The sequence below is a fragment of the Carlito syrichta genome, unplaced genomic scaffold, assembly GCF_000164805.1.
Source record: "Carlito syrichta isolate Samal-C Ts95f unplaced genomic scaffold, Tarsius_syrichta-2.0.1 Scaffold305197, whole genome shotgun sequence".
In the NCBI taxonomy this organism is placed as follows: Eukaryota; Metazoa; Chordata; class Mammalia; order Primates; family Tarsiidae; genus Carlito; species Carlito syrichta.
Window position 1 is genome coordinate 274,913 of NW_007249293.1, and position 19,909 is coordinate 294,821.

At 35.3% G+C, this 19,909-nt stretch overlaps 1 protein-coding gene across 3 annotated transcripts in view; it reads left to right on the forward strand.

Annotated features, from left to right (window-relative positions):
• The first annotated feature begins 5,784 nt into the window (after positions 1–5,784).
• The window catches only part of CASC1 (cancer susceptibility 1), a 53,928-nt gene continuing 39,803 nt past the window's right edge, over positions 5,785–19,909 (forward strand). For 2 of the 3 annotated variants that reach the window (XM_021714062.1, XM_021714063.1), the window contains exon 1: positions 16,982–17,066. Coding sequence is in view for 1 of the 3 variants with exons in the window: in XM_021714061.1 (XP_021569736.1) it covers positions 18,310–18,369 (60 nt within the window). In the remaining 2 variants the exon portion in view is untranslated. Of the gene's footprint in view, positions 5,827–16,981; positions 17,067–18,277; positions 18,370–19,909 lie in introns of those variants that run through there. The other variant, XM_021714061.1, reaches the window with a different exon arrangement.

A 19,909-nucleotide genomic window follows, 5' to 3' on the forward strand; every position in this document is an offset into this window, starting at 1 on the left:
CCGCGAGGCTGGGCGGGGTGGGGGTGGGGCAACCTGTCAGTGAAGGGGGAGGGGCGCCGTCCGGAAGCGCTCTCCGGCTCCCGGTTGGATGCGCCTGCGCGCTGTCCTCGGAGCGCTGGTGGGCGGGGCCTGTCGTCCTGACAACCCGGAGCGTTTCTCCGCACAACTGAGCTCGGGTTTTGCTGAGCGCAGAAGTCGTGCTGGCCTCCTCATGGTGAGTTAGGAAAGTGAGGGAGACAGGCGAAGGGGCGAGCATTGATTCTACTTCACCGGTGTTAAATGATGTAATGAGCCCGTCACATTTTGAAGGGGAGCGGGTCGGTTCAGGAAAGAACTCATACCCCGCGGAGGGTCGGCCCTCTCCTGACCAGTGGCCTTCCTGTCCTGGATCCGCGGGACCAGTGGGAGGCCCAAACCAGTTTCTACATACGGGAGATGGCCGGAGCAGTCACTTGGTATCCTAATCTCGCATGGTGCTAAGTTTAAAAATTGGTTCCAACCCAGCAACTTCCAATAATGATAGAGGTTCTCACTAAATTACTCTTATTGAAACTTGGCGGAAATGCTTTCACACCTCCTCAGTAAGTTAATTAAAAGCTGGTGTAGTTTACTCTGCTTTGAAAAGTTATTTTATGAATTGTTTTGTTATTCAAGGTCCTCACTCTGCATTAATTAAATATTATAAAGCTTCTCGTTTTGTTTTTCTGCGCTCTTCAACTGCTGTATCTTCACCAAGGAGACAGGCCAACATGTAGCTATGAGATCATCTCTGTTCTCATTTTGTAAAATGTGGCTTTCATCAAGACATCTTCTATAATTAAAATCAGGAAGTGGAGAATGTAATTACTTAGTTAATTATTTAATTCATTAATTAAGGGAGAATATGGAGCGAACTCTTTGTATTTGGCACTGGGCTAGAAGCCAAAGATACAAAGATGAATATGACAACCCTGCTAGGGGATACAGATTAAACACATTAATAACAATACAGCTTTATAATTGTCACAATTTAAGTATCTAAAATGGGGTAACATAAGTTGGAAATGATGAAGTTGTGGGGAGACAAGAAAAGGAAATGGAGAGCTTTCCTGGTAGGATGCCAGTAGACCTTAAGCCAACTTAAAACTGCTAATAAATATGGGGAACGATAATCACCTATTTGTTACTTTCTGGTGGATACTTAAATTTCTTCTTAGATCTTTTTTGCAATATTTCTTAAAGTGTGGTCTATGGAGCATTTACTTCTAATGCACCTGGAGTACTTGTTTAAAAAATACAGATTTCAGGAAACCACTCAACTCCAAATCTACCCCATTAGTTTCCTAGGGCTGTCAAGTAAGGAAATGCTACAAACTGATTGACTAAAACAACAGAAATTTATTGGCCTACATTTCTGGAGACTAAATATTTGTCCAAGATCAAAGTGTCAGCAGGGGCATGAAGGACTCTGAAGGTCCTAGGGAGGGATCTGTTCAGACCTCTTTCCTAGCTTCTGAAGTTCACTTGGTTTGTAGCAGCATAACTTCATTCTTCGTATGGCATTATCCCTCTGTGAGTATCTATGTCCCAGTTTTCTTTTCTTTCTTTCTTTTTTTTTAATGAGGACACCAGTCATATTGGATTAGAGGCCCTCCCTGTTTCAGTGTAGCTTCATCTTAATTTAACTAATTAAATAAGCAATGACCCTATCTTCTGTTAGGTCATATTCTGAAGTACTGGGAGTTAGGACTTCAGCATATGAATTTTGGAAGGACACAATTCAACCCATAACATCTGCTGAATCACAATGTGGGAAGGAAAGTGCGTGTTTATGCTTTTAGTCCAGGAATATGCATTTCTAAGAAGCTTCCAGGATGATCCTAATGCCCTCTGGACTTTGAAGAACTACTTCACTACATAATGGCTCATATGATTTGTAGGAGGAAGGGGATACATACTTATCCTAAACCCAGTTCATATTAAAAGCTCTAGTGAAAGGTGCTAATTTACCAATCTTTAAAATATGGCTACTTGAAAACAGGGGCAATACTATTTGCATATTCTTCTGTTTAGTACTTATTTCCAGATGGAAGTACACTATTAATTGATAGCAGATATGATAAGGATACAACCCATTTATAAAACTTGTATGGAGCAGAGTCTCTGTTATTCCTATTCATATCATCTTCAGCACCTCAGAGTGCCTTTTGTGTAAATCATTATCTGCTGAATGAATTAGTGAAATATAGGCATTCTTCAAGAAGATGAAATCTACTGATATATGTTAATCTTAGCATTCATATTTCACATAGTGATAATCTTTTTTTTTCACCCCTACCCCTACAGTGATAATCTTTTGGGTTAAACTAGTGTTTCCTGTGTATGATCTACAGATTTCTTACCAGAAATCTGCTGGGCACATTGGACTAATTAGGAAATTATAAGTAGTGTTACTAAAAAATACTTGTAATTGTGAATCTTTATTGAAATCCTGTGCTTTCTAAAATAATTTCCAGAAAAGAATAGATCTACTTAAAACTCATTAGTGAATAAAATCTTCATTTTTGTCATAGTTTTGCCTGCTTTAAGTAATTAGTTTCTTTTCTATAAAAATATTCAGTCATGGGCTGGGCTCAATGGCTCACACCTGTAATCCCAGCACTTTGGGGGATGGAGGAAGGAGGATTGCTTGAGACCAGGATTTCGAGATCAGCCTGGGCAGCATCACGAGACCCTATCTCTAAAAAATATATAATTTAAAAAATCATCAATCTAATTTTACAGAAAAGTTATTTCTTTATAATATGAGCTCATTCCCATACTTGAAAATATGGCATTAGTACCAATAATTAGTCAATGATTTATTGTTCTTTGGAACCCTTTATACCAGTGCCTTCTTGACTGGTACTCTGTTTGGTGACGGTATTTCACTAAACACAAATCATTGATTGCCCTAGGAAATAGTGTAAAATCTACATATTAAAAATTGTCAGTAGGTGAACTTAGTTTTTCCTACACCTTTTGAAAAGCTTTTTTGTTTTTTTTTTTTTGAGTTGGAGTCTCACTCTGTCACCCAGACTGGAGTGCAGTGGCCGCTCCCTGCCACCGCAGCCTCGACCTGCTGGGCTCCGGCGATCCTTCCACCTCAGCCTTCCAAGTAGCTGGAACTACAGGCATGCGCTACCACGCCCGGCTCATTTGATTTATTGTAGAGATGAGGTCTCGCCAAGTTGCCCAGGTGGGTCTCGAACCCGCGGGCTCAGGCAATCCACTCACCTCAGCCTCCCAAAGTCACGGGATTACAGGCTGAGCCACCAAGCCCAGTTTACAAAGCTTTTTATTGGGGAATAATTTTAGATTTGTAGAAAAGTTGCAAAGATGGTACAGAGGCTTCTCCTATGCCCTTAACCTAACATCTTCTCCTAATTTTATTATCTTACATAATCCTTATAAATCCTTATAGATCCTTTCGTTAAAAGTATCTGAATTCCTTTTAATATTTATCAATTCTTTTCTTTCCCAACTTTTCAGGCTCCCAAGGCAAAAAAGGTATGTAGAATTTTTTAAAAAATAGATCATTGTATAAGTTCTTACATTGTATGAATAGAATTTTTCGGAATTGCAAAATATTTTTCTAGTTAGTTTATTTTGTTTGTGGAGTTTACTAAATTTACTTTTTGGACATCAATGCTGTTTACATCATGGAATAATCCTTTATGAAAATATTTCAAATTTGACAAATAGATTTTTCTAGCCTCACAAAAAGGTTTTAAAATAGCCTTTAATTTTTGTTTGTATCTAGACTTGAGGCTTTTTGTTACTTCTCTAAAAGATGTTGGATTAGAAAGCCTTTTCTTCACTCCACTTATACAAAAAAAATTTAGTTATAAAACTTGATGTGACAAAAATAAACCATAAGGTAATATGACTATTTATGGGTTGCATGGTAACACATACATGTATTTCTTGTACCATTTAGAAATTTGAGTTCAATAAGGGATATATAGTTCTATATGTCTGTAATACCCTTTTCTCTCTTCTTTGTAGATTTATACTTTAAGTCAAAGATCATAATCTCTTGACTGGCAGGACAGAGTCCCTGCTTGTATATTTGGTTTCACCTGAAAAGTTTTTGTTTTTGTTTTTAAATCAGTTTTTACACAAAAATCTGATTTCCATCTATTCTTGAATTGGGAACCAGATAACACTGAACCTACACAGTCTTGTAAGGCAACAATTGACTGGGTTGAATAGCAGCTACCCTTATTAGGAATGCACAAAATCTTCAGTTTTCCATAGTTCTGACCATGACCAATACTTTATCTTTCTGATCCCAATGGGATTTGGGTCTTGAATGCCTGCTTTAAGGCATAACCCAAAGATCACTTCTCTATAAATTTTCCCATCATGCTCTCTTGAAGAATCATTATACTCTGTGTTCTTATAGCACACCTTTTGTACATACCTCAATTATAGCCCTTGTATCATTTTTTGGTAATTATTTGTTTATAACTGTGAGCTGTTCAGGGCCAGGAGCATGTTGTACTTATTTTTATGTCCATAATGTTTAGCACATAGTAGAAATTCAGTCAATATTTGTTGAATGGATATGTGAAACCTCATTTAATCTACCACCCTTTAAAAACACTTGAACTCTTGACTGTTTAAAAAAATGTTTATATAAATGTATATTCAGCATTTATACAATTAAATATTTCAAGAAATACTGTTGAGTGCCTTCTGTGTTTGCTTCTGTCAGTCTCCTGGACTCATTACCAACTTGATACTCTCTTAGGGACTGTGGATATAACTGAACAAAACTTATGAAGACTTTGGAAACATTCTGAAGGGAAAGCATTCTGGAGGGCCCTTTGTGTCTGCAGTCACTCATTGACTTGTGTGAACTTTCATTTTCTGTTTTAGACTGTGAAATCTTAGAGGCATCATTTTAAATCTGAAAACTCATTGTCCTAAGTAACTTTGGTGCTTCTTCATGAATGCATGGGTGCTAAATCAATGCTTCTGGATTATTATGTGTATGGCATTGTTTCTCTGAGAAAATGGTGAGATTCTTCCTATGAAATTTGAAACTAAATCCAAGGAAGAAATCACTTTTTAATTATTTCATTTTTAAAGTCTGTAGTTTGGGGATGAGTTAAGTCTATAAAGGGAATTTACAGTGTAGTTTGGAAAACATTGAAAAATATATATTATTCTTTCAGACTTTTTAAAGTTTTTTAAGGGAAAAATAATAAACACACAGAGTACAAAGTTAAAATAGCCTTAAAAAACTTGAAACTTTTCTTCCATCTAGGACATATGATCTGTCTTCCTGGAAGAACCACTGTATATCTTTTCATACATTTTCTAAACTTTAAGGAGTATACAATCCCTTTCCTTCCCACTTGTGGGAGCATTCTGTACTTTCTGCTTTTCACTTAATAATATTTTATGTTATTAATTCTGGAATACTTCTCTTTTTGCATTTTAACATTACTGAAATTGGGGTGTGTCTTATAACAGATAGTATATGAAAATAGTGGAGTCCTGAATTGACATCCATTTTTTCCACAGGGGATGTTTGCTTGTCAGTCACTTAGGCTTATTACCAACTCAGTAATACTAAAGTCTTGCTTAAGGGTTTTGGACCACACTAATGGTATGAGTCGAACTGCAAATCATGTAAACTGGCTTGTGGTTTAAATTCTTTTTTTTTTTTTTTTGACTCGGAGTCTCACTCTGTTTCCCAGGCTGGAGTACAGTGGCACGCTCACGGCTGCCACAGCCTCGACCTGCTGGACTCAGGTGATCCTTCTGCCTCAGCCTTCCAAGTAGCTGGAACTACAGGCATATGCTACCATGACCAGATTATTTTTTGATGTATTGTAGAGGCGAGGTCTCACCAAGTTGCTCAGGCTGCTCTCGAACCCCTGAGCTCAGGCAATCCTCTCATCACAGCCTTCCAAATTGCTGAAATTACAGGCTTGAGCCACTGCCCCCGGTGTGTGGTTTAAATTCTTAGGGAATTTTTTTTCTTCTACCCAGTGTCAGGGTTGAGAGTTGCAAATTTTTTTGGCTGTGCATTTCTGTGTTGTGGGTTCATTTGTCTTTTCTATCTCTAGCTTTATTCATATGTCACTTTTAGACTCCTATCTTGGATGTTGTTTTCTTTTTGGTTAGTAATAAATTAAAGGTACATCTTATATCTGATAACATCTTAGTTTTATTGTAATACGTATATCTTTGGGACCTTTTTGGTTTGGCACAGTGAGATTACCTCACTCCTTTTCATAACTACATCATATCCCATTGAAAGTATGCCATTATAGCCGGGCTCAGTGGCTCACCCTGTAATCCCGCGCCTTTGGGAGGCTGAGGTGAGTGGATTGCCTGAGCCCGCGGGTTCGAGACCCGTCTGGGCAGCGAGACCTCATCTCTACAATAAATCAAAAAATCAGCCGGGCATGGTAGCGCATGCCTGTAATTCTGGCTACTTGGAAGGCTGAGGCGGAAGGATTGCCGGAGCCCAGCAGGCGAGGCTGCGGTGGCCGGGAGTGGCCACTGCGCTCCAGTCTGGATGACTGAGTGAGACTCCAACTCAAAAAAAAAAAAAGAAAGTATGCATTATGATTTTTATGTTGTCCCTATTTTTTGTAACCACAAACAAGGTAGAAATGAAGATCCTTATATAAGTCTTTGCAAACATGGAAGAAAATTTATTTCTTTGATTTAACAAGTTCAAAGCATTAAGTGAGCAGCGGCAAGACAAAGTCCCTGCTCTCATGAAGCTTACATTCTATTCGAGGGTGGGGAAATAAATAATACTATTTCAGATAACTTTTAATACATGGAAACCAAGTAAGATATCAATGAAAAATGTGGAGTAGGGAAAATGATGATGCTATTTCGTATAGAATGATTAAGGAGGTAAAATTCGAGGAGAGTCCTAGATGAAGCAAGGGAATAAGCCAACAATTACCTGATAGGACAAGTATTCTAAGCAGGAGAAACAGCTATTACAAAGACTCATGGTTTGGAAAGACCTCTGTGCTGATGCCAGTGTGGTTGGAATAGAGCAAGTGGAATGAGAAAGTGAAAGATAAAACGTGGTAAGTAGATTGGTTAAACAGGAACCAGTTTTTAGTTCATGGCTAAGTAGGTCATGGTGAAGTGTTTGGATTTTTATTGTGAGTGTGATGGGCAGCCTGGGAAAGTTGTAAGCAGAAGAGTGACATGATCTGATTTATTAAAGAGTCAGTTTGTCATGTGGAAAATTCACTGTAGGGATGCAAGTGTCAAGCGGGAGGTCCTTTTAGGAAGCTGTTGCAGCAGTCTGGACTACACGTCTTCAAACTGGGGTAAACCTACTTCTGGAAGTAAAGAGTACCCTCAGGAGGGTATACAGAGATTTTCTTAAGGATACAAGGGCACAGACAGTTTTATGGGAATCCATTTTTAGATCATTGACTTTCATATTTACCTTTTCCTAAGAAAATCTGCTGTTATAAACTCTTGCCTTTTTACCATTACATCTTCCCCTGTCATAATCACCTTTCTTCTTTATAAAACAAAAGCTTCTACAACTTGGTGAGACCTCATCTCTACAATAAATCGAAAATTAGCCAGGTATGGTAGTGCACACCTGTAGTTCTGGCTACTTGGAAGTCTGAGGCGTAAGGATCACCAGAGCCCAGCAGGTCGATGCTGGGTTGGCCTTGAGTGTGCCACTGCACTCCAGCCTGGGTAAAAGAGTGAGATTCCAACTCAGAAAAAAAAGAGAAACACAAACTAGAAAAAAAGCTTAACTCTAATCCACTCCAAATCTTGCTGGGGCCTGAGGTATAAACCATCAGACAATGCTAGACATTCGTGTTGGCAAAGCTTTCTTTAATCAAGGACTTCTTGTTTTTGTCTGTCATATGTGTCTTTCTGTAAGTGGTGAAATGTGACATTAGAAGGATTGAGATATTTTGAATTCAAGTATATTGTAGTGTGGAGTGGTAAGAGTGGTGATAACTTTTGTTTCGTGATGTTGCCCGTGAAACTATTATCAAACGGTGGCATAAAACAACTCTCACAATGTGTAATTTATTGATAAAACATCCAGACTACAAAGATAATATAATTAATTTTTTTAAAGAAAGATGTGGGTATCAGTAAAAAATGTAAATGAATATGTTATTTTAATACAGACCTTGAAGTTGTCTTTTAGAAACCACTGTACTGCATAGAATACACAAAATAACAGAAGATGTTGATTAGATTGTGGGAAGAATTGCCTTACAGATTGATGGATACATAGATGACTCCAGTCACTCACAGTTAATAATCTGTGACTTTTTTTCTAGTGAAGAAAATGGCATTATTAATAAAAATTTGATGTTCACATATCTCTTCAACTGTGAAGAGATATTACAAAACTTTGAATACTTTTATTTGAATTGATTATATTTGAATTGGATGAAAATGGTGCCCAGTCACCTCAGGGCATGGAACTATAATGAATGGGCAAAAGGGGAGGACTTATTGCCCATATCTGTACTTGAAATTCTATTTTTAGCCAGGTGTGGTAGCTCACACCTTGTAATCCTAGAGCTTTAGGAGGCCAAGCTGGGAGGATCACTTGAGGCTAGGCGTTCAAGACCAGCCTGGGCAACATAGCAAACCCTATCTCTACAAAATAAAATAAAAAATTGTCTGGACCTGGTGGTGTGTGCTTATAGTCCCAGCTACTTGGAAAGCTGAGGCAGGAGGATTGATTGAGCCCAGGAGTTCAAGGCTGTAGTGAGGTATGATATCACCACTGAACCCTAGCCTAGGCAACAGTTAGACACTGTCACTTCAAAAAGAAAGAAGAAAAAAATCTGCTTTCATTTAGGAACACAAACAGGCTTTGGCTGCCAAATAGGCTTTGGTTTCTATGGAACATTCATTGTTGATACTAAAATACAAATGGTTTTAAATTCAGGATATTAAAATTGCATCTTTATAAAACAATGTATGAGGAAATTAAATCAACTTATACTTGGCTCACAATCAGAAATGATATAGGTTGCCACAAGGATGTATATTAACATATTTATTTGTGCAAAAAAAAAAAAAAAATGAACTCAGACTGCCCTTGTTAGAAAATAAATCTGGTATGGCCGATTAGTTTAAGTCTGAAGATGGCTTTGCCCATTAGGTAAATGGTAGACATTTTTTATATTTTGAATGATCTAAATCTATAACTGATGAAAGTAATAGGATAAAAAAATTATCAAAAATATGATTTTTATCTTTCCATTAACATTGGGCTTAAGATTTTGGGGACCACCTTTTCTGCCCAAAACAGTAAATAATGCTGACTATGATATGTACATTAGATATGCACATATAGATCAAAATTATCATCTTAAGAGCATTTAAGAGTAAGAAATTATCAGGAGAAAACTAACTGAACACATAAATCAAAGAGGTAATGGAAACACTAAAACTTTTTATCGTGAGGGCATTTGTAGAACTGGACAAAACTTGAGCCTTGGTTTCAACAACAACAATGAAAGCCAAAGACAGTGGAATGATGTCTTCAATGTTCCGGGAAAAAAAAAATGGCAACTTGGAATTCTGTATCAGCTAAAATAGTTTTCAAAACTAAAGGTGAATTAAGAACATTCTTTCATAACTGAGTTTGCCACCTGTAAAACAGATTACATATATGAGGTATAAAACAATAATCATAATAACATGTGGGTTTTAAAAATAATTAAGATAGATGACAGCAAACAACCCAGATGTTTGTCAACTGATTAATGGATTAAAAATGTATATAGACCTGGCACAGTGGCTCAGCTTGTAATCCCAGCACTTTGGGAGGCTGAGATGAGAGGATTGCCTGAGCCTGGAGGCTCGAGACCAGCCTGGGCAACTTGGTGAGACTTCGTCTCTACAATAAATAAAAAAATTAGCTGGGTGTGGTGGTGTGTGCCTGTAATTCCAGCTACTTGGAAGGCTGAGGCAGAAGGATCTTCTGAGCCAAGCAGGTCGAGGCTGCAGTAGCTGTGAGCTTGCCATTGCACTCCAGCCTGGGTGACAGAGTGAGACTCCAACTCAAAAAAGAAAAAAAATGTGGTATATAAGATGGTCTATTGTTTGACCATAAAAAGGAAGTATTGATGCATAATACAGCATAGATGAGTCTAGAAAACATGCTACATGGAAGAAGTCAGTCACAAAAGAGTGCATGATTCCAGTTACATGAAATGTCTAGAATAGGTAAATCTATAAAGACAGAAAGTACCTTAATGGTTTCCAAGAACAGGGAGTTAGGAAAAAATGGAGAGTAACTGCTAATAGGTATATGATTTCTTTTTTGGAGTGATGAGAGTATTCTAAAATTGATTGTGATGATGTTTGCACACAATCTATACTGAAAGTCAATGAATTATATGCTTTTAATGGGTGAATTGTATGGTATGTGAATTATATCTCAATACTATTATTTAAAAGATGCATGACAACAATAACGCGTAACTTAATTGGGGAGGGATAAATTGGGTTAAGATGTTCTGTAGTCCTTGTACTGATGGGTAGGAAGATAAAGGTATTGATATAGTAGGTATATTTATTGACTTTCCAGAGTAGCCACTAAAATTATAGAAACAGTGGAACTTCTGAATAGTGGAGAGAAAATAGTGCAATAACAAAAATAATCAATTGAAATGATATCAAGAAAGAATACAAAGAGAAAGCAGGATAAAACCCCAAAATAAGATAGCTTATTTATGTCCACATATGCATCAATAAGTACATGAATAAAAACAGACATATTACTCTTATTACAATAGAAAGTTTGTCAGATTGGATAAAAATAAAATCCAACAATAATCTTTTTACAAACATCCATCTAGAGAATAAAGATATGGGAAAGTTGACCAGGTTCAGTGGGTCAGCCTCTAATCCCAGCACTTTGGGAGGCCAAGGTGAGTGGATTGCCTGAGCCCACAGGTTTGAGACCTGCCCAGGCAACTTGGTGAGGCCTTGTCTCTACAATAAATAAAAAATTAGCTGAGCGAGGCAGCACACGCTTGTAGTTCCGGCTACTTGGAAGGCAAAGGCGGGATGATCCCCTGAGCCCAGCAGGTTGAGGCTGCGGTGGCTGGGAGCATGCCACTGCACTCCAGTCTGGGCGACAGAGTGAGACTCCAACTCAAAAAAAAAAAAAAAGGTACGGAAAAGTTAAAAGTAAAGTGATGGAAAAAGTCATACTATGCAAATATTAGAAAAACAAAAGCTATATAGCTGTATTAATATTAGACACAACAGACTTTAAAGCAAAAACACACCTAGACATAAAGAGGGTTATTTCGTGATAATAAAGATTTGATTAGCCAAGGAAATATAATTTTAAATTTGTGTATACCTAATTACAAAGGCTTGAAAAATACAATGCACACATTTAGACAACTATAAGGAAAAATAAGTCCACAGTAATAGTGAAAGATTTCCTCTTTTGATAATTGATAGACAAAGCATAAAATAATTGGTAAGAATTTAGAAGATTGGAACAGCATGAGGAACAAATCTAGTGAATTAGACATATTTAGAACACTGCACCCAACAACTAGAGAAGCACACACACTATTTTCCCAAAATTGACAATACAAGAAGGGACCCCTAAAAAACCCCGGAATTTAGCGATTAAAAAAAATTGTGTGTTTATTCTTACATGTTTAAACATTAGTCCTCTTCAAAGTACTCTCCATCTGCTGCAAGTACACTTATCAAGACACTTTTTCCACTGCTCAAAAGATTTTGAGCATGTCAATTTGATGCCTTTTAGTACTTCTGCCATTTTTTGTTTCACCTCTTCCACTTTGGCAAAATGTTTCCCTTTAAGGACTTTTCTCATCTGGGGAAGCAAAAAAAAAAAAAAAGTTGCTGGGGGAGATCAGGTGAATAGGGATGGTGGGGCACAGGGGTCATGCCATTTTTTGGTCAGATACTGCTCAACACTCAACGCAGTGTGGGCAGGCGCACTCATAAGTCACCCATCATGAAATTGGCAAACATGTTGAAAGGATCTAAAAAATTTAAAAATTTAAAAAATTGAGGCCAAATGCAGCCTCTCACAACAACGCTAGCTGGTACACTGCTGCTAATGGGTTCCTAGAACACTTACCTAGTGGGGGAAGACTGTACTGCAAAACGTTCGCCCTCCAAAAATAATTCCATGTTTTTTTGACTCCCACTCTCATAAACTATGATAGAAAACTATTCTCAAAGTTCAATGGAAACAATTCAGATAATATATTATAATGAACATTGTATTGAAGCTAAAATTCAAATCAGTTATAAACAGAAAGATACAATATGCTTGTAATTTTTAAAGAATTCTAAAGTGAATCATGAGGTAATATAATGGAAATTTTAAAATATTTTTAACTTAATGTTAAGGAAAATTTTTAAATGTGTGGGTTATAGCTAAAGAAATGTTTAGAGGGAAATTTGCTCCCCTAAGTACTTTTATTAGAAGGAGAAGAAAGACTGAGTATTAATAAACTAATCATCCTTCTCAAGAAGCAAAATAATAAAACTCAAAGTAAGGAGAAGGAAACAAACAATAAGGACAAATACAGCCATTAATAGAAAACATGTAAGAGAGTGGATCAGTAACGTCATATCATGCAAGTCTTCACGCAAATGTCAACTTCTACACGAGGCACACCTTAACCACTCTATCTACAATTGTGATTCATCCCTTCCATGACTGGCTAGCAATTTGGAGTCTCCAACCTTCCTCCATATACTTTATCTCCCTTTAAAATATTTTATAATTTATTCTAAATTTTTGTTTCTTGTGTTTGCCTTTCTCTTTCTATTTGAATGTAAGCTTTATAAGGTAAGGGTTTTTGTTTACTCGTATATCTCAAATAACTAGCATATATTAGACTCTCAATATTTATTAAACCAATTACATAAATGAACAGTCCACAGTTGGTTTCTTTGAAAAAACTGATAACATCAACAATTGTCTGGTGAGGTGTGTCAAGAAGAACAAAAAACATAAATAATAGGAGTGAAAATGGAACTGTGACTTTAATAAGAAATGATATTATTTGAATAACTTTATATGCCAGTAAATTAGACAACTTACATGAACTAGACAAATAGCCAGAAAAAAAAATAAACTGTATTTATAAGTAGAAAATCTGAATAGTCCTGTAATCATTTAAGAAATTAAATCAGTGGTTATACATCTTTCCCCTCAAAAATTCTAGATCCACAAGTTTTCATTAGCTAGTTCTTCATTCAGAAGTAAATAAACAATTTCATATTTATGCAGATTCTTCCAGAGCATGTAAAAAGAAGGAACACTTTTTAATTTATTTTGAGTTACTTAGATAACCTGAAGATAGTATGAAAAGGAAAACTAAAGCTTATTCACGAACATAAATACAAAAATCCTAGACGAAATATTAGCAGACTTAATCTGGAAGTATTAAGTGGTAATAAGTCATGACACAGTTCAGTTTATCTCAAGAAGGCTGAGGTGGTATAGTATACAAAATTAAATGTATATAATTAGATTGAGTTAAAATGCATTAATGTACCTTACCGTTTGATAGGTTACAGTGTGCTTTCTTAGTATTATAAACGTGTCTCCATTTTTTTAAAAAAACCTTCCAGATAAGCAAAAGTACTGAAATTAACAAATATTGACTTGGATAATTATTGTGGGAGTGTAAATTTGAATAATTACTTTGGAAATTACAACTTTAATAAAGTTAAAAATGCACATACCCATCAGTTTTATTCCGTGATGTAGAAAAATCCTTGCAAATGGGCAACAGGATACATACATTCAAAGGTTAATAGCATTATTTATGATAGTAACAAACTAGAATCAATTCAATATCTATCAATAGAAGAATGAATACATAAATTAATGTTACTATTCAGCAGTGAAAATATACCACAATAGCTATATCTATCAATATGAATAAATTTTTATAAACCATAATGTATATCTAGAGAAGTAAGTCACATATAAGGAGAAATATTATCTTATTCCACTTATCTGAGCTATCTAGATCATCACACTCAAATAGACAAAGTAGAATGATGACTGAAGGGTTGGGGCTGGAAAAATGGGGAGTTTTTGTTTAATGTATACAGGATTTCAGTGTGGGATGTCAAAAAATTTCTGGAGGTGGGTGCTATGATGGCTATATAGCACCATGAATGTGCTTAAAGTCACTGAACTGCACACTTGGAAATTTTAAAATGGTACATTTTATGTTAGGTATACTTTGCCATAATAAAAAAGGCAAATCACAATATATACATACAACATAATTAAATTTATATGAAGTTTAAACATAAAACGATATTGTTTAAGATACATAAGAAAACTATCAAAAAATCATCACAAAAATTAGTGATTAGAAGTATTTTTTTTTTGGCAAGTCAGTATATAATTTTTGGCATATGGTGTGAAGGAATTAAAATAATTTCATAATGTTACTATAGCAAACTTATTCCCATTTGCTTTTAAATATAAACCTGATTTCCAACATATTTATAAAAAATAAAAATAGAGTCAATCTGAATCTCGGTTTCATTCAGTAATAGCTAACATTTATCCACGGATTATGTGCTAACTGGGAAAAAGAAAATATCCACTATCTCATCAAGAGATATACATCCGGGAAACCTTTACTTTTTATGTTTAATATTTACTTATCAAAACTTATAATATATATTGCCTTCTTCAATTGTGTACTGAAATAATTTTAAGATTAACTCAATCTAAAGCAAAAATTTTAATACTTAGCGATAAGGGCATTAAACTTTTTTCAATTTAAATTTTCAGACATGTTTTTGGAACAAATACGAAAAGAGAGCAAAAGTTTTTCAAGTATGTTACATTAAAATAATAATTGTGAGGAGAGTAGAAATATGATTTCAAAGAGAAATATGAGTTCAAAGAGAAATAGGATTACCATTTTTATTACAGAAAATTTTGTTCATATTTTTAATGGATGACACTGGCGATTAAATCTCTATGGTATGTAGATCCCATTGGATATATTTTAAATAATGATGGATATATTTTTAAAAGTGCTGTAAAAGTTTTATTTTATGAATCGTATACTGGAAAGGGCAACATTTGCAGCTGTTTAAACTCGCGGTGAAAAGTTTTAAATACCAACTTAAAACATGTAAAAGCAAAATATACGTATAGTTCATCCACTGTGACAGCAAGGAAGGCAGACAAAAATACAGATTGGTTCAAAGATTTGGTGGATAAAGGAGATTTTTGTCTCCTGGAAGTTTCTATTTTCTCAGTGATACAAGAGGTAAGGTTAACAGCTGAGAGTAGGAAGGAAAAGATTTTGGAGGTTTGAAATGAGAGTGAAATCTTAGAGTCTATTTAAAAACTGTGCTTATAAATTTGAGCTTATGTGTATTTTTCTCTGGCAAGGTTCAGCTGCAAGTACTGCTAGCACAGAATAAATGGAAAATTGAGTTTAATTAGACCTAGGACTTTTGCCAACTGAGTTTTTTAGAGGAATGAGAGACTAGAGAAGGTGGAGCTATGTATGATAATGATTTGAGTCATGAACTGTGAAATCTAATCTGGGAAAGGAAGAGATGAGGGTATGGAGGGGGTTGATGAAAAGGAAAAAATTGGTAGAGACGATTTTTGAGAGATTCCAGTGGCACCTTAAGGGATTCTATGAGCATCCTGGAGTAGGTAAACCAAAAAAAAAAAAAAAAAAAAAAGGTCATCTAAGAGTCCATATATCCCAAGGATTAACCACCCTTTCAGTGGATTCCTCTTAAGTTTAGATAGTGCCTTTTCTTCTCTTTCTCTTTCCCTTATGGAATGGAGGAGAGGTTGTTATCACCAAAATTGCTCTCAAATCTGCTTTATAGCCCCAAGATTGCTTTGTTAAACCTCAGCTCTACAAATTGCCTTAATGATCTACCAGCATTTTCTACTATTACATGTAATTTTTTTCAGCAATTCCTCCTTAAAATTCAATTCTTCTGGACTGCCTTTTTCTTTTTCCAGACTCCACTGACTCCTCCTTCTCCTTGACTCCAATTTTGATCATTATTTTCTGTTAGCTTATAAAATACTTACTGGATCCTCTTTGCATTCCCACTGCCAAGACTTTAGTTTAAGTCTTGTTAATAGTAACCAAAGTGGTATCCTCTTTGTAATCATTTTTTCCCAATGTCAGGTTAGTTTTCAAACACTATATTCTTAATACCCCAGCTCTTCTCAAAAACTTTAGGAGTTTTCCATTTCTCTTAGAATAATTCCGAACTAGCATAGGCTCTAGACTTTTTTCCCATTCCCATTTCCATCATGACCTCTTCTTGGAGTCTTTCCAGGGCCCACTGAACTTGTTGGCTCATACGGTGCTCTTTCAAAGCCATATCTTACGTCCGCGTCTGCCTCTTCTTGGAATATCTTCCCCTGAATGTTAAAATCTTGTGGACATGAAGTTAAATACCACCTGTTCTATTAACATTTTGCTTGATCCCTGCTGTTGAAGGTAATCTTTTCTTCCTCCAAATTTGCAACATAGCGCTCTCTATAAACCTATTAGTCATAAAGATACCATTCATTTTTACATATGTACAGTTTTCAAATTGCTTTTTACATATATTTTACTTTATTCCTTACCACAAGTTAATGTTTTCTTTAGCACTTTTTAAAAGATGTGGAAACTGGGAATGAGAGAATTATTTAAAGTTCATATACTTGGCACTATCACCCTTGCCTTTGAATAATTAGTATGCTTATTTTTCTTGTTTGTTTCCAGATTTTGTCCTTCAAAGCGTGAGTCAAAACTTTGCACTAGACAGTCTTATTTGCTGAATGAACGCATAAAAGACTGGTTTCATAAAAACAAAAATGTTTTTCATAATTACTATTTGAGGGGATTTGTTTTTTAGTAACTTGGGTACTTGTTAATAGCCTTTTTTTGTTGTGGCCTTTGTTAAGTCTGGCAATAAGAAAAAGAAAATCACCAAAGCTGAACGACTGAAGCAGCTACAAGAGGAGGAGGAGAGGCGACTGAAAGAGGAAGGTACAGAATAAATAGTGATACTGTTTTCTTAACAATAGATTTTTCTTCTATAATACAGTCAATAATTATTCAAAATTCTTCAGTGTTTTCAACTTAATCTGTTTTATATTAATTAGATACCTACCATTTAGAGAGTACCTGGAAAGATCTGTTAGTACACCAATCACTTTCAGATATATCTTGAAGTAGGGTTGCCAGGTGAAATACAGGAACCTAGTTAAACTCGAATTTCAAATCATCAGTGGCTAATTTAGGATAATTTGCTCCATGCTATACTATACTAAAAATACGCTCATTGTTTATCTGAAATTCAAATTCCTGAATTTTTATTTGCTAATTATGTCAACTTTATCTTGAAGTATTTATATTTGGTGATGAAATTAGGGGCATTGGTACTGATTGTGCAGTAAGAATTATAAAATTCAAATTCATTAAGTATAGGAAATATACACTAGCAGGAAATACACACAACAGCCTAAGGTTTTATAGTTTAATAATTTTTATTTGCCAAATTTAAAATGCCAATTTCATTTTTTAAAAAATCAATTAAACTTTGATAAAATTGTTTACTAGTTAAAATATCAAAAAGTGTTTTTAAATAAGAGAATATTCCAAGTGTTTATAGCTTTTAGCATTAAAAACATCTGTAGATTCAGATTCAGGTCCTCAGGCTTCATGTTGATTTTTTTAGGTATAATGTTATAAATCCTTTTTTTGGCGACTCATGATAAGAATACAATATTAGAATCTTTATCTTAGGGCATGTTTTATTTTATTGGGTTAAGGTCCTATTCTTCAATGTATATTTCATATTTTGATTTTAATAGAACAAGAGAATACTAAGGTAATTACTTCTGATGATGTAAATGTAACAAAGTTGTGGAAGTCTTCTAAAGACTTTATTTCCCCTTTATTGCCCAAGATAGATGTCATATTTTATTGGTTAACATTATTATTGAATTTTGAATTGCTATCAACTTTTTTTGAGAAGAGAAATATCATTGTGGGCCTATTTTTTTGGCCAGAAAGTTTGAGTCATCTTACTTTTTTTTGAAATAAGGAAAGCTAACACTTTTCTCATTTTTACCACATAATAAATGTTGTGACTTAAATAAAATATTCCATCACCACTGCATCGTGAATATATTGGAATAATATTAAGGACTTAAAAATATAGTGATCTAATCACTGAGTTTTTTTTTTTTCTTTAGAGGAAGCCCGTTTGAAATATGAAAAAGAAGAAATGGAAAGGCTTGAAATACAGCGAATTGAGAAAGAAAAATTGCATCAGCTTGAAGAACAAGTAAGTTAACATTAATAATATTCTTCTTTTGTTTGTTTTAATTTTTTAAACTTATTTATTATAGAGTTGTGGGGTACAAGTGAGGATTAAGTACATGAGTAGGTTGCATGCAGGTGAAGTTTGGGCTTCTAACTGGCCCTCACTCTCCCTGGTAGTGGACCAGGTATACGCTCTGTTGTATTGTGTACCCCTCACCCTCCTGCCTCCCTCAATAATGTTCTTAATGAATTACTTAATGGGCACAATTTATGCTATTCAGGTGATGGTTACACTGAAAACTCAGACTTCACCATGTGCGATATAGTCATGTAACAAAACTGCACTTGTACCCCTTAAATTTATACAAATTAAATAATAATAATAATGGCCTTAATGAAGACTCAAACTATGGTTATCAGATCTGTTGTCATTTATGTACTTCTCAGCCCATAGCGACCAGTAGTATTTAGGCCCACATGAGCTTAACGCTACTAGAAAGTAAGTGACATTATTACCCACATTCCATGGGTAAGGAAACAGAGGCATAGAGAAATTCAGCAACTATTAAGTGGCAGGGCCAGGACATAAACCTCAGCAGTCTTGCTTCAGAGCCCACACTTGTAACTTAATCATGCATGAATCTGTTTTATAGACAAATTAGTTGGGACCAAAAAAAAATTTAGAATATTCAAATTGTAACTCATTTTTTATAGTTTCACTTCTCTTTTTCACCAGAATCTTTTAGATCAGTAATTCTGAAATGTTTTGATCTAAGAACAAAACTCCATTAAACTATTAAAAATTGAAGACCCCCAAGGAGCTTTTGTTTACATAGATTACATCGATCAATATTTACCATATGAGAAATTAAAACTGATAATTTAAAAATGCTTATTGTAGTAATTAACATTAAACATTGATAAAAATAAACTTTAATACACATAAGTAAGTACATTATTATTTTTTAAAGAAAATGACTATAGGTTTTTAATTAGGGAAATGAATTACATTCTTTATACTTTTAAAATCTCTTTAATATCTGACTTACAGAAGACAGCTGAATTCTCATATCTACTTCAGTATTTCATCTGTTGCAATGTATTGTTTTGAATGAAGTACATGAAGAAAATCTGGCCTCACACAGACATGCAGTTGAAAAAGGGAATCTTGCCGGGCTTGGTGGCTCAGCCTGTAATCCCGCGCCTTGGGAGGCTGAGGTGAGTGGATTGCCTGAGCCCGCGGGTTCGAGACCCGCCTGGGCAGCTTGGTGAGACCTCATCTCTACAATAAATCAAAAAATTTACTGGGTGTGGTAGCGCGTGCCTGTAGTTCCAGCTACTTGGAAGGCTGAGGTGGATGGATTGCCGGAGCCCAGCAGGTCGAGCCTGTGGTGGCTGGGAGTGGCCACTGCACTCCAGTCTGGGTGTCAGAGTGAGACTCCAACTCAAAAAAAAAAAGGAAAAGAAAAAAGGAATCTTTTAATAGCCTGTCAGATAATTGTGGATATTCTTTGATACTATACCAAAACTCAACAAGTGGTAGTTTCTTAATGTGGAATATG